Genomic DNA, 13,993 nt, shown 5'->3' with positions numbered 1-13,993 from the left:
TGAGAGCTCACCAGGGCATGTTTTAACAAATCAAAAGCTCTTTGACACTCCTCAGTCCATTCTATCTTAACTGGCAAAGATTTCTTGCAAAGGTTAGTGAGAGGAGCTGCCAGGGTCACGAAGTGATTGATGAACCTCCTGTAATAATTTACCAGCCCTATGAAGGACTGCACATCTTTTTTCACCACAGGGTGGGGCCACTCTTGAACGCATTGCACCTTGGCCTCCAAAGTTTTGATGCTCCCCGACCCCACTCTAAATCCCAAATATACTACTTCTCCTTGAGCAAATTGACATTTATGTCTCTTCCCGGTCAGGTTTGGATCTTGCAATCGGGCCAAGACACTCTGCACATGCTTAAAGGGTTTTGGCCACAAATCAGAAAAAATCAACTTAACTTCTTCCAATCCCTCCCATTTTCCTCTAAACATACCCAACAGATTTTGAACGCAGGGATTGGGCAAAATGGAATTCCAAGCAAACCTGAAAACATTTTTGCTCTTAACATCATCATACTGTTTCCTAGGACTGAAATTCTGTAAAAGACCCACCAAATTCACTTTCCTCTTTACACAAACATTTGCATTACAAAACTTCTTTTGAAAAACAATAAACACATCATCAGGGTCTTTAAAGTCTTTAAGCTGTGGGCAAAGAATTTCTTTGTTAGCCACAACGGAGATAAACTTAGTCTCACCAGGGGAAGTATCTGCAGCTTCCCAGCAACCTAGGAGAGAATGACCAAAAAACTCAAAACTTCCTACAGCGGCTTGACTGGGTTGGGCTAACCCCCCTCCTTCTGCTTGCCTCTCAGCTTGTGGCTGACAGGGAACACTTGCACAGTTTTTAGTCTGTGTTACAAGGGGGTTTGCTGCAAGCGGCTGTATTGGAACTGCAGATTTCAAAACATTTCCCCCCAAAATAAAATTTTCACTAACTTAGGGTTCAAGAACTGGAACAAAAGGATCCCCCATACAACCCTTGGAGGTAAACAAATCAGCAGTTGCAGGGTGGGGAATTAAATTTCCACCACCAGGATTACTCTTCTGGAAGTCAGGCTGTTTCCATGGGGACAAAACGGAGTCTTTTGGTAGAGTCACGGTAACAGAGTCCATACTTTGCAAAGAAGGCACAACAATTTGATGAACCCTGGGGATTACGTCAGACGCTGAGCAGGGCCAATTAACACAAGGAGTGGCAGTACGTATCAAGCCAACCCTCCTCCCAACCAACAGTCTCAGTAGTTTTGGGAGTTATAGTATCAGGCGCCAAACTTCCACCCTCCCTATCCGGGACAAGGTTCTCCTCAACCCTCAAACTTTGGGATGTTGTTCCCCAGTTCTCCATTCCCTGTACCTGGGTGGGTGAAACCTTGATGGAACAAATGTTTGTTGTACGTTGTTGCTGGGAAACCCGGTATCCCAAGTCATTACCAACCAGGACAGGACTTTTACACATCTTGGGGTCATGCACTATAACTAACATTTTTCCTTGAAAACCCATATACGAAATTGGAATAATAGCAGTAGGTTGAAAAATCTCTTCCACCCCATAGGGACTAATTTTCATGGGTTTCTCCTGCACTTGTATAGGCATAACCAGATCACGGGACACACTGGTAATATCAGACCCAGTGTCTCTGAAAGAGTTCACAGCAATTCCGTTGACTTCAATGGGCGCTGTAAACTTCGAAATAGCCCACTTCACGTGAGGCGCATTTGGACCAGCACCGGTACCCACAGGTCCCACTGTAACGGCATTAGAAGTGGCTTCGGCTGTTCTAGGAGCCATAACATCAGGAGCTGCCACACCCTTCCCATCCAGGAGCGGGGTTTCTCCAGCTCCAGCTTTTTGTTCCTCCTCTTCCCAGTCCTCCTCCTGCTGCTGAATCAAACGCACCACAGGGGTGGAAGTCAGAATGGGAGGCTTTGTGTTACCCAACTGGGGACAAGCTGCTTTCACGTGCCCCAGCTTTTTACAAAAGAAACACAGTCCAGAAGTTGGGGACAATTTAGGTCGCTCTCCCCCTGCTGCAACAAAGTCTTTGGCAGGTGTAGGAAAACCTTTGCTAGGTTCCTTGATGGGGGGGGCAGTTCTTCCCGACGCAGTTGTAAGTTTGTGTGTATTACTCACCACCTTATTAGCCCAGTGGGCGCGGTTAACCCTAAAGGACTCAGCAAGAGCAGTGGCTTCCGCCAAAGTTCGTGGCTTTTGGTCTGCAACCAAGATAGCAATTTCTGGGGACAGGGAGCGCATCAGTTGTTCAATTAACAGGAGCTGCTTGATTCCTTTCACATCCTGAGCCCCCTCGGCTGCAAGCCACAGTTCAAAATTCTGAGCCATTTTAGCTGAGAAAACCGCAATGTTGTCAGTGAGCCCCGCTTTCTTGACTTTCCGAAAAGCTTTTCGATATTGCTCAGGGTGTAGTCCATGTTGCTGCATGACTAGCCTTTTAAAGCTCTCATAGTTATTAAGTTCATCTGGGGGGAGGTTTCCCATAAGCTCCGACAAATCACCGCAAACTAGGGGACGTAAAACCAACATATAGAATTCTGGAGCAACCCCCATGTCCTTGCAAGTTACCTCAAAAAGGTTTAGGTAACTCAGTACATCAGTAGGAGGCTGATATTTCTGGAACACCCTCCAATTAAGATTACTTAAAGTCAGTCCTGGAGGGGACTGTTGGCGTTGGTTTCCCCCCCGTAACGGGACAAGTTCATACCTCGGTGCTAAATTGGGAGGCATCTGCCCATCCGGGCGTAGCTGTTCCGCTGCCGTCGCGTATCCACGCTTGGGTCTCTGAAAAAACTCCTCCTCCTCCTCTGCCACGTACCGGCGTACTGGCACGCGCACCTGTTGAGCACTGACGAGCGAGTAGGCCTTTCCTGGACTGAACGAATGCTGTCTCACCATCCGGCGGACGTCCAGCGCACACGCCTCTCGGCTGTAGTCTCCCACCGTCACCTCCTGTAGCTGTTGCGGCAGCTCTTGGTAGTCATACGCCATCCGGCTGACTCTCGGCGCCATCATGATAGACTGGCCCACTTTTGGACACTTCTCTCGGGAACGGAATCCACCATCCACCGGATCTCGTATCCACTCCACATCAAGACCTTCTGAGAAATCCATCTCTCTATACTCTGTGTAAACAGGAAAATTCCCCCTAGGACGTGTGGAGGCCGCCTCGGCTTCCACCTCCTCACGAGGAGCTAGGGTTTGGTAATCTGGTGCACCCTTCCCTCCTTCCACAAGGCAGGACTCTTGCTGACCCCGCTGGACCGTGCCTGGATTACTGGCATCCAACAGTTCTCCCTCCGAGTCTGAGCCATCCGAAAACCAGGAAGCGGATTTATCTCCAGGGCTTAAAGTTCTAGTGGGGTTGGTTTCCACCGGCAGGGAGCTAGCTTTTCCTACTACTCCCCATTGATCTAAAGTTCTTAATGATTGCTGCAAAGTTGCTAAACTTTCCTCCATCCTAACTATCTCTATCCAAAAACAATAAACCACCTGTAAGCCACAGAAGATACGTGCCAATTTTTTTAAAAAAACATTACAGTGCTTTTCCGCAGGAAAGTTCTATCCCACCACGCTGCCAACATGTGGTAATCCTTCGCCCCCAGCTGCCCCTCCCTCACCTGTCTTTGCTCTCCGGCCAGAACAGGTTTCTTGAGCAGGCTGGCTGGCGAAGATTACTTTTTACAGAAACACAGGCCGAAATAACACCGGTAGGGCTGCCACCACTCCCTTTGTTCAGGGGAACCCAGAGCCACAATCCAGGGAGAAGGGTGTGTCCCGTTAGACTGGCAATTCCCCCCCTCTACAAGCTGAATCCACAGACTTACAGACAGAAATTCTTACGGTAGAGCGTAACTAAGCGGAAGGCTAGGATTTAGCTATTCCCCCGGAAAAGGCACAGATACCAAACAGGTTCTTCTTTTAAAAATTATTTTAAAAGAATAACAGAAAACATGTTGAAACAACAGGCACTTCTTATGAAACTTACAGGTACAAAATAAAAACATTGTATAGTGTAGCTGACTTACATACTCACAAAGACAAACTCAGATAGGATAGTCAAAGTCCTTTCAAGCATCTGCATATTAAAGGCGTTTGAAGATTTCCATTTCAAGACAAAACGACGGCTATTAGGTGGACATCACAGCCGGGCATCTTTGCGGATTGCAGAGCAATGGCAGAGAGCAACTTCTCTAACAATTCCTTGATCTTTTATTTCTAATTCGCCCTTGGCGTCGTAACTTTCCAGCCAATCATAAGTCCTAATTAACCAATTTACCCTTTTGCAGCTGGGTCAATTTAGGGTCCGAACCCAAATCAGAGAATTTCCTCCCTTTCGTGGAAATTAACCGGATCCCCATTCCCAAGCACTTCAAGGACAGATGACATCACTGAGGGGGGGGGGAGAAGGTTCACACTCCGAAACCCAGGTGTCAGGCCTTTCATTAAATCAAGGATTCCTTTATCCTCATAAACCTCTCACGCCAAGGAGCCAGATTGTCTAGAGTTTAAAGAAACACAACTCCTTTTCCCAGGGTTCTTGTGGCTGATGAAATACCCACAAGGCCACACTCTTTTACTTGACCAAGGAATGATTTCTAAACACTGTCAACTTTACTACACTCCCAGAGACAGCTAGTCTGCAGCTTAAAGTAACAAGGACACATTTCCCATAAATCCTTTGGCCTTTGGTCTTCCCACAGTGCTTTTCTTCAGCTTGACCAAAGTTTGTCTATTGAAATTTCCTAACTTCACTACAGCGTCAGACTAGGATCTCAGTGACTCACAGCCAAACCTACCTCACAAGGTTGTTGTGGGGATGAAATTATGAGTTGGTGGGGAACCATGAATACCACCTTGAGCTACCACTATCAGGCTAAGTGCCCTAATTTGAAAATTCCTGTACAGTGGAGTGAGTGACAAGCTATCCATGGATCCCCTCCACTGTAAGCAAAACAACACCACACAACCTCTTTCTCACCTGAGTAATCTGTCTCCATCTGTGGTGAACAAGCCTCTTTCTGCTTCTTGTGGCATTCAGCACTCCTAATAGGCATCTGTCAAATAAAAATGCATACATTTAAATGCTTTTATTTTGAAATTTATGATCACATTAGGCAGGAGCAGCAGCTATGAAGTTTGTCTGAACTCACACTCTTTCAACAAGTATTTCTGGCTAGTTCTGACCAAGGCATGTTGAGGAAATACAAGGAAATGGTGTCAAGAGGACACTTGCCCATTTGCAACAGCCCCTAACTAATTTACACACACATAAACTGCACCAGTGAAAGCACCACTGTGAAAAAAATACTGGAAACTAAAATATAGGAAGCACTGTATTTCTTCACTAATACTTTCTGGACACATTTTTAAAAAGAACAAGACCCAGATATGTGCTAAAAGGCATCATTCTTAGGACAAAGCTTCTCACAGCTATGGTGCATAGCAAAGTTTATAGTTAACCTTATCAGTATTCAAGTCCTCCACAAGATCTGGAATGTTATCTGATATTCTGCATTCTGAAGAGCTGCATCTTACTGGCAGCGGAGATGTTAATCTATAGTCCTCTGTGCTGGATGTAGACTCTGTGGCTCTCTAAATGAAAAGTCAAGTGATTATTCTCAGATTAAAGAGAATACAAATGCAGTGCCTTTCATTTTATAGGAACGGATGCAAACTTTCCCTCCAGTATAAAAACAGCTTTACATATTATGGAAACATCAGTTATAAATCTTTATGTAACATGCATCTGCAATGTTTTCTGCAGTCTGTGAGAAACATATGAATACTTGCTGCAGGGAGCCACAATTTACCTTGCTTTCCCACAGCAAACATAATTAAAAACTAAATGAAAGTAGGTTACATCCAATAAAGGTACCACGAAAATTTTGTAAAACAGGTAGCCATGAGGCACTTGCAGCCTCAATAAAACAGCCTCAAGTTGTTACCATATATGACAACTGTGATCACAACTGGACCAATATAAGCAGCTGTTTATAGTGAGCACATGGGAAGCAGCTGAGCTGTACTGTAGAAATATTAGACTAAGAGCACCACTATTTAAAAGCCTAAGTGTCAACTTCCATTAAAATAAGTTTCTAACATTCATAATTTCTGTGTAGTCGGAAGACATGCAGACAATTACCTCAACACAGAAAACAAGAGTCTGCAAAAGCCTATACACATAATGTGCCTGCAAAGATACAATGCTTTGTGCACCAAACATACAATTCCTGGTATGTCTGCCATTCCTCAACTATCATACTTGTGCTAATCTTCTTTTCTGAGCACTCAAAAGCTGCATTTGCTAGATTGGGGTAAATGCATTTAAGAGCTTCAGCTCCTAGAAGCGAAATTATAATATACAAGGGAATTTATATATATATATATGTATATGATTTCTAAGGCCAAGTCATGACTTTAAGAGCCATGCCATGTGAAGATAATATTACCGATATTCATTCTTCATTATCTTAGCTAGCATGAGATTTCAGCTAGTAGTAAATAAATCATACTTGCTTGAAATCTAGAGAATTAATTACCCAGTTATAATAATATACATTTAAAACATAGAGATCCAATTATTTATTTCCAATATATTGGAAATATATTGGAATTTTCAATATATTGTTGTCTGTTTTCCTGAAGTAAGTCACACAATCTTAACTTCATTTCTTTACCATATTCTCTTGCACAGGTTCCTCTTCAGAAACTTCTCTCTCTGATCTTGATTTCAAGATATGCTGACACTTGCTAGAAAAAGATATAAAATAATGCAATACTTTATATTCTGGCATGTAGCTTTAAAAATCAAAAGGTCACTTCTTTTCTTGCTAAGAAGTTTCACTGTTGGCACACAGGATTTGTCCAATGCTGACAGTAAGAATCAAAGAGCCAGCAAGAATATAGTGGGGATCAAATGGGTATGTGAATTGAATGGTATGTAGATGTGTGAATGCAAGAAAAAAAATAAGGATGCGACTGTTGTGTATATCTGAGTTACTCAAAAAGCTATATGGCTTGTGTTGCATAGTGTCGTGTTGCATAGTGGTTAAGAGCTGAAGAAGCTGATACTGCACAACAGTATGTGCTGATAGGAATTGAAGCTTAATTCACTGAGACAACTTACAAATCTCTAATATCTCTTACAATGTGTTCCTAGGGGTCACAGATGTGCCACTCAGAAAGGTACTGCAAGAGCTAAAGGTTCAGTTTTGATGACACAGTAGAGTACAAAGAGCCAAAGAAAAATAATGCAGTATATTTATACACTTTTGCTGCATAATGTATTGATTGCAAATAATAATCCTGTTTAGACCTTAAAGTTAGGAATACTCCTACAGTCATATTTTTGAAACATACAAGTTGGTTTAGAACACACGTGGGAAAACGTTTTGGCTTCACAGGCCAGATCCTTTGCATCATAGGCCTCGCAGGGTGGATGGGGCTGCCCACCTATCAAAACCCCATCTGTGGCTTTGCAATGTGCCCACTGAAACATTCACTCCTCTCCTTTCATTTCAAACAGTGCTTTGCTCTGCCTCCCCTTTAAGCAAAGGGGCATTGTTAAACCCATGTTTAGTGCTTTGGGAAGTTCTGAGCTTGTTTCTCCCCTCTCCACCATTGACAGGCATGAGAGAAACAAGGCTGAAGTTTGCTGGCAACAGCAGCAAGCTGGCAAACACCTGGAATAAGCTCTCTTGTGCACCAAGCCCAGTGCTTAGGAGGATTGATCTCCCTTCTCTTCAGCTTGTACGATCGGAGTGTGACCCTGCTTCGTGCTGGGTTCCAAAAGCACTCCTGAAAGCAGGTGGCACACAAGCTGCTTCACATAGCGCTTTTGAGCAGGATTTAATCTCTGCTTATCACCAGTGATGTCAGCTGATGGGGAGGTGGGCATGGTTTGGGGATAATGGCCTCATGGGCGAAAGTGGACCCCTAACAGACCAGATTGGTCTGCAGTTCCGCACCCTAGATTTTGAATATAAAGTAGGGAGCATGCTTGTGTTCACTCCTCCATATCCTTAGTTAAAAGTTTAAAAAGGAACAATCAAACCATCCAAGCATTTCACATGGTTTGGATGCTATCTTCTCAATTGCATGAAAAGGCACCTGAAAATTAGATGGGGGTTCTGTAGTGTGCTGAATGAATGGCCAATGTTAGTATGCCTAGCATATTTTAGTCAAGCTAACAGGTGTGAGAGTGAATGAGAAATGGATACATGATGTGTTACAAGGATAAACATGTTTTCAAATTTACATCTGTAGTACCTTCCTCTAGTATCTTTCTTTTTTGGCTCAGAATCTGATGAACTGCTTGTTGACCCATCTGAATACTGATCTTCTTCCTCATAAGCAGACACAGCGGTGCTATGTAAAGGTTCCTGTGAAGGTTCACCTAGATAACATAGACAAATCTAGCATTAATGAACTGCACCATCTTGTTTGTAGTGAGCAATAAAAACACAGGTCAGTCTTGGGCATTCAGACATTTGTCCACCTCGAATGTAAACATATACATGAGGGAGAGAAAGGGCACACTATCAGTGACAACTGTCCCTTCCAGCACAACCACTTTATTAAATTAAGAGTCCTCCTATTTCAGAACTTCACCTTCAAAACTCATGGAGGGCTAGTAACATAACAGTAATGTGTCAGAAGAGGTGGGCTTGACAGCCCATTCATTTCTCCTCATGGGCTTGTTTACATGTGAGGAGAACATATTTTTATATTTCTCACTTCAATTCCTTGTAATTTTGGACTACTCTAATGCCTCAGCCCTGAAACTGTTCACAGGATTTGGGGCACGACTTACACCGCTGAAGCAGATTCTATTTTATGTTCTGTAACTATTAGTGTCAATTTAAAAAGGCAAAATGCGATCACTAACCAAATAATTCATCAGGTTCCTCTGCTTGGTCAGTTTGGAGAACTTTCAAAATACCTGATACATCTGGTTCCTAAGGAGAAAGCAGTTTAAAATGAAAGTGCAACTTGACATGGTATCCCTGGGGAGGACCCTCAAAAAACAGAATCTGTAACAAATAGCTGAAAATTGAGATTTATTTCTTTCAGTGTAAGAAATAGAATTCAAACAAATTCAAATACTGGATTAGAACAAGAAAGAAATGTTTTATCAAAATACTATTTCCTATAATAAAAAACCCACAGAAAGCAAAACAAGACAAGAAACCAGGGGTTATGTATGTATTTTTTTTGGGGGGGGAGGGATTGGCCTTTGGGGTAGGGTGAGATAGATAGGGGTTTATGTGTGTGTGAATGACAGACACTTATTTCATCTGTGGAGTGGATTTTCTGGATCTGTATGTGCTGTTTGTGTGACTGATAGAGAAACAGTTGGACATAGAAAGAGGAATAGTAGTGTGATGGGGGGAGAGGGAGAGGCAGGCAGGCAAGGTATGTATGTATGATCTGTCAGAGAGGGTGAAATGTATGCAATGTGTGTGAGGGAAGGTATGCTAGTATGTGAGTGGTCTGCTTGTATATGTGGTCTGTGTAAGAGAGAGAGAGAGAGAGATGTTTGTGTAGCTGTGTATATGTAGTGTATGACATATATACATACAGCATTTTACTTGTATGCTGGCTTTCCAAAGTTAAAACCATGCACAAGGCAGCTTACATGAAAAAATACATAATTACATAGTCAAAATTAGCCATAAACAATAAATAAGACGCCAAAAAGTACACAACCAAATTGAACAATTTCCACATATATCTTAAGATCTAAAATAAAGATCCTTTTTTAAATTAATAACAGAAACACCCAGCCAAACAAAACTTCCTAAACAATAGTCCAGCTCAAGAGTCTTTTCAGCAGCCTCAGCTTTCATAGCTGGAGTCAGTCAGGGCCCTCCCCCCCCCCCAGGCCAGGTGGGAAAAGGCCTGCAAGGCAGGGAACAAGTCTTCCAAGACTCACAGCCAAGCTGTATGAGTGTGTATGTGTGAGAGATGTGTGTGTGTTTGTGGCCTGTATTTGTGTAGTGTGTGTCAGTGTGAGAGTGAGCAGGATGTAACCATTCTGTATATTTTTTTCTGGTACTGGGGAATTCTCTATGATTTGACAGCAACAGCACCATTGTGTGCATTTGAGGAATCAATACTGTGTTATCTCCAATCCAGAAGTGGCAAGCAGCAGATTTTCTGGGTAAGGGGAGAGGAGCAGCAGTGACTGTACCAATTTCTTGTCATGCCATGCCTCTGAATGTCAGCCATTCATTATCCCATTCTCTGTACACATGTATTTTACATATTCTGTATACTTATAGTGCCCCTAACGGAGGATGATTCTGTATTGCATCATGCTCTTTAAGCACTTGGGATATCATGTGTCACCTCTATAGTTGGAAGAGTGAAAGGTTTTTTTTAAAAAAAGTTTCAGTTCAAAATTCCCCATAGAACTCCAGTATGGATTATTTCAAGGCTGTGAATCAAATAAAACTAAACAGAAGTGGAAAATGTCTCATTTGTGTTTGAATGAAAAAGATATGTGCCACTTACTCCCAGTTTCTTTCTGAAGTCCCTCCTTGATTTTCTCTTTGGCATCTTTTTACTAACAAAATAGGGGGAAAGAAACATTACCATAAAGGGGTATATTATATTTTACATTTATGATTTTTTTTCAGCAGGACCTTTATCAACTCTTCATTGCACTTGTATCTGTGAGTTTCCTAAAACAGACTGACACAGTCCTAGGTAGTCTCCCATTCAAGTACAGAACAAGCTCAGTTCTATACAGCTTGAGTATTTCAGGTGCTTGCAGAACATCTCTGGAGTTCAATCAGTCAGTATATTTATTTTGCTGTTCCTTATACAAACACATTCCATCACTGTTCTGTCCATATGTGTATTGCATATTAATGAAATTATTATTTTGTGGAATGCCATTGTGAAAGTTAAAAGATATGGTGAGAGATGAGAACTGGAAGGCACAGAGGGGCTTAGATGCTATGTCTGTTGAGAGAAATTTAACAGCAGATCTGTCATTGCTGCTTACTGTAAAATAGTATTTTTTTTGAAAAGCACCTACCTCAACAGTAGACATACAGACTCAGGCAGATGATATTTATTGTATTACTCCTTTCAATTAAGAAGCCAGTATGATCTTGCAAAAAATGTAATTTCCATATAATAGGTCAAAATTCTAGCAACTTCTAGAAGCAAGTTCTTCAGTTATATGCACACCTTCATATTCTTATAGCTGACAAACACTCCCTTGTAATCTATACACTCTTTTACCAGCACAGATGTTGTGATTTACACTTGCTTAGGACAAATTAATCTATTTAAAAAATGCCAAGGACAAGACTGATGTAAATTTTGTTGAGAAAAGTGGAAATGAACTTATACTTTTTTTCATAGTTACTAACCGAACACCGTTTTCCATATTTTGCTCTTGTCTTGTCTGTACTGCTAATTTAAGATGAATTTATTTCTTCTGAAAAGAGAAAAACACACACACACACACACACACTTCATAATCACATTCAGGTGGAACAATAAGACATACACTTTCCACTTTTTATGAAGATGAGTAAATCCACGAACAAGTGTGGCTACCAAAATCGCATCTGGTTTGTTTCCCACTATTCCTCCCTACTTCCACCTTGTGGACGACAGAGATACAGGAATGCTATCTGCCTGTCTTACAGGGATGTAAGATTAAAGCATGTAAAGTAACCAGCCGCCCCCCAAGCTAGTCAACCTGGCGAGAAAGCTAGAGGTGTTTTCTCTCTCTTTTTTGGCTGCTAAGACTAAAAGCGTGTTATCTTCAACTCTTGAGCCAGCAAAGATTGGCACTACAAATGATGTAAGGAGGGAGCTGCAGCCCACGATAGGAAAAGTAGTAAGGGAACACCTAGCTACTTTAAATGAATTCAAATCTCCAGGGCCTGATGAGCTGCTTCCAAAGGGTACTAAAGGAGCTTGCGGATGTAATTTCAGAGCCTTTGTCTATTATTTTTGAGAATTCTTGGAGAACAGGTGCAGTCCCTACAGACTGGAGGAGGGCAAATGTCCCCATCTTCAAAAAGGGGGAAAGGAAGGTCCAGGTAACTACCAACCAGCGAGCTTGACATTGATACCAGAGAAGACCCCAGAGAACACCCTAGAACAGTTAATTCAACAGTCGGTCTGTGAGCATTTAGAAAAGGATGCTGTGATTATTAAGAACCAGCATGGGTTTCTTAAAAATAAGTCATGCCAGACCAACCTGATTTCTTTCTTCTTCTTTTTTTTGATGGAATTACAGACTTGGTGGATCAGGGAAATGCTGTGGACATAGTGTATCTTTATTTCAGTAAGGCTTTTGACAAAGTTCCCTATTATATTCTTGCGAGGAAGCTGGTAAAATTTGGGTTGAACGAGGTAACTGTTAGGTGGATTTGTAGCTGGTTGACTGACCGAACCCAAAGAGTACTCATTAATGGTTCCTCGTTATCCTGGAAAAAAGTGAAAAGTGGGGTGCTGCAGGGTTCTGTCCTGGTCCCATTGTTAACGTCTATATAAATGACTTGGATAAAAGAATTGAGAGGATGCTCATCCAATTTGCAGATGGCACCCCTACCGGGAGGAGTAGCTAATGCCACAGAAGACAGAATCAGAATTCAAAATGACCTTAACAGATTGGAGAACTGGGCGCAAGCTAACAAAATGAATTTCAATAGGGACAAATATAAGGTTCTGCACTTAAGACAGGAAGAACCACATGCACAAATATAGGATGGGGGACACCTGGCTTACTAGCAGTACAAGTGAAAAGGATCTAGGGGAAGCTTAACATAAGTTAACAGTGTGATGCAGCAACAAAAAAACCCAATGCTGTTCTGGGCTGCATCAACAGAAGTATAGTGTCCAGATCAAGGGAAGTAATAGTACCGGTCTATTCTGCCTTAGACCGCACTTGGAATACTGTGTCCAATTTTGGACACCACAAATTAAAAAGGATGTTGACAAGCTGGAAGGTGTGCAGAGGAGGGCAACCAAGATGATCAAAGGTTTGGAAACTAAGCCTTATGAGGAGTGCTTGAAATATATGTTTAGTCTGGAAAAGAGGAGACTGAGAGGAGACATGACAGCCATCTTTAAATATCTTAAGGGCTGTTACGTGGAGGAGGGAGCATGCTTATTTTCTCCTGCTCTGGAGGGTAGGACTCGAACCCATGGCTTCAAGTTGCAAGAAAGGAGATTTCGACTAAACATTTGGAAAAACTTTCTGACAGTAAGAGCTGTTCAGCAGTGGGCTCCCACCAGAGGTGGTGGACTCTCCTTCCTTGGCGGTTTCTAAACAAAGGTTGGTTGGCCACCTGTTATGGATGCTTTAGCTCAAATTCCTGTATTGCAGGGGGTTAGACTAGAGGACCTTCGGGGTCCCTTTCAAGATTCTATGATTAGCTTCTAGCTAAAATAAAATAAAATAAAATGCCAGAGCCGCTCCCAAGAGCTCCCTCGCTGAGCTACAGCGAATTCAAGCCGCCCCTCGGAACTCTTTTCTTTGCCTCAACGTTCACGCGGCGTGTCCGTTGGCGGGTGTGTCACCTTGACAACCCGCGCGCAACAACGGCTGCCATGCCCCGCCCCCGGCACGCAGCCTGGGGCCACGCCCTCCCTCTGTTGCGCTCTACCTTAACGTCCGATAAGCCCCGCTCCTTCTGGCCACGCCCCCTCATAACTCCTCTCGAGCCCGCGGCTCCTCTTGACAAGCCCCCGCGCCTCTGCACCTAGCGCCCCCCCCCCGCCCAAAGTGCCCTCTTGAGCTGAACTATTCGGCTGTGGCGCGCGCCCCCCTCAGTCGCCAGGCCCGACAGCTGCCGCGAGAGAAGCGAACTCACCGCGAGCTCCCTTCGGCGGTTTCTTTCCCGCCGTTGTAAACTCAAATGGCCGCGCCGGAACTGTCCCACCGAGCACCCGGAAATGGAGGGAGACGCAACTATTAGGACTTCCCTCAGCGTACAAGGAACAA

At 43.1% G+C, this 13,993-nt stretch overlaps 1 protein-coding gene across 6 annotated transcripts in view; it reads right to left on the bottom strand.

Moving 5' to 3' along the window:
* Positions 1–13,993, bottom strand: part of CENPU (centromere protein U) — a 25,026-nt gene extending 11,033 nt beyond the window's left edge. Inside the window, exons 1-8 of one of the 6 annotated variants that reach the window (XM_081208993.1) lie at positions 13,863–13,993; positions 11,403–11,470; positions 10,534–10,585; positions 8,906–8,975; positions 8,287–8,413; positions 6,696–6,768; positions 5,479–5,610; positions 4,997–5,072 (exon numbers count right to left, since the gene is read on the bottom strand). In XM_081208993.1, coding sequence (XP_081065119.1) covers positions 4,997–5,072; positions 5,479–5,610; positions 6,696–6,768; positions 8,287–8,413; positions 8,906–8,975; positions 10,534–10,585; positions 11,403–11,419 — 547 coding nt within the window. In that variant the 5' untranslated portion in view covers positions 11,420–11,470; positions 13,863–13,993. Of the gene's footprint in view, positions 1–4,996; positions 5,073–5,478; positions 5,611–6,695; positions 6,769–8,286; positions 8,414–8,905; positions 8,976–10,533; positions 10,586–11,062; positions 11,291–11,402; positions 11,471–12,244; positions 12,442–13,281; positions 13,304–13,655; positions 13,698–13,862 lie in introns of those variants that run through there. The other 5 variants (XM_081208995.1, XM_081208996.1, XM_081208994.1 and 2 more) reach the window with 5 other exon arrangements.

This window comes from Podarcis bocagei, assembly GCF_964188305.1.
Source record: "Podarcis bocagei genome assembly, chromosome: 9".
Lineage (NCBI taxonomy): Eukaryota > Metazoa > Chordata > Lepidosauria > Squamata > Lacertidae > Podarcis > Podarcis bocagei.
The sequence above is the reverse complement of the archived record's forward strand: the minus strand, read 5'-3'. Positions and strand labels throughout refer to the sequence as shown.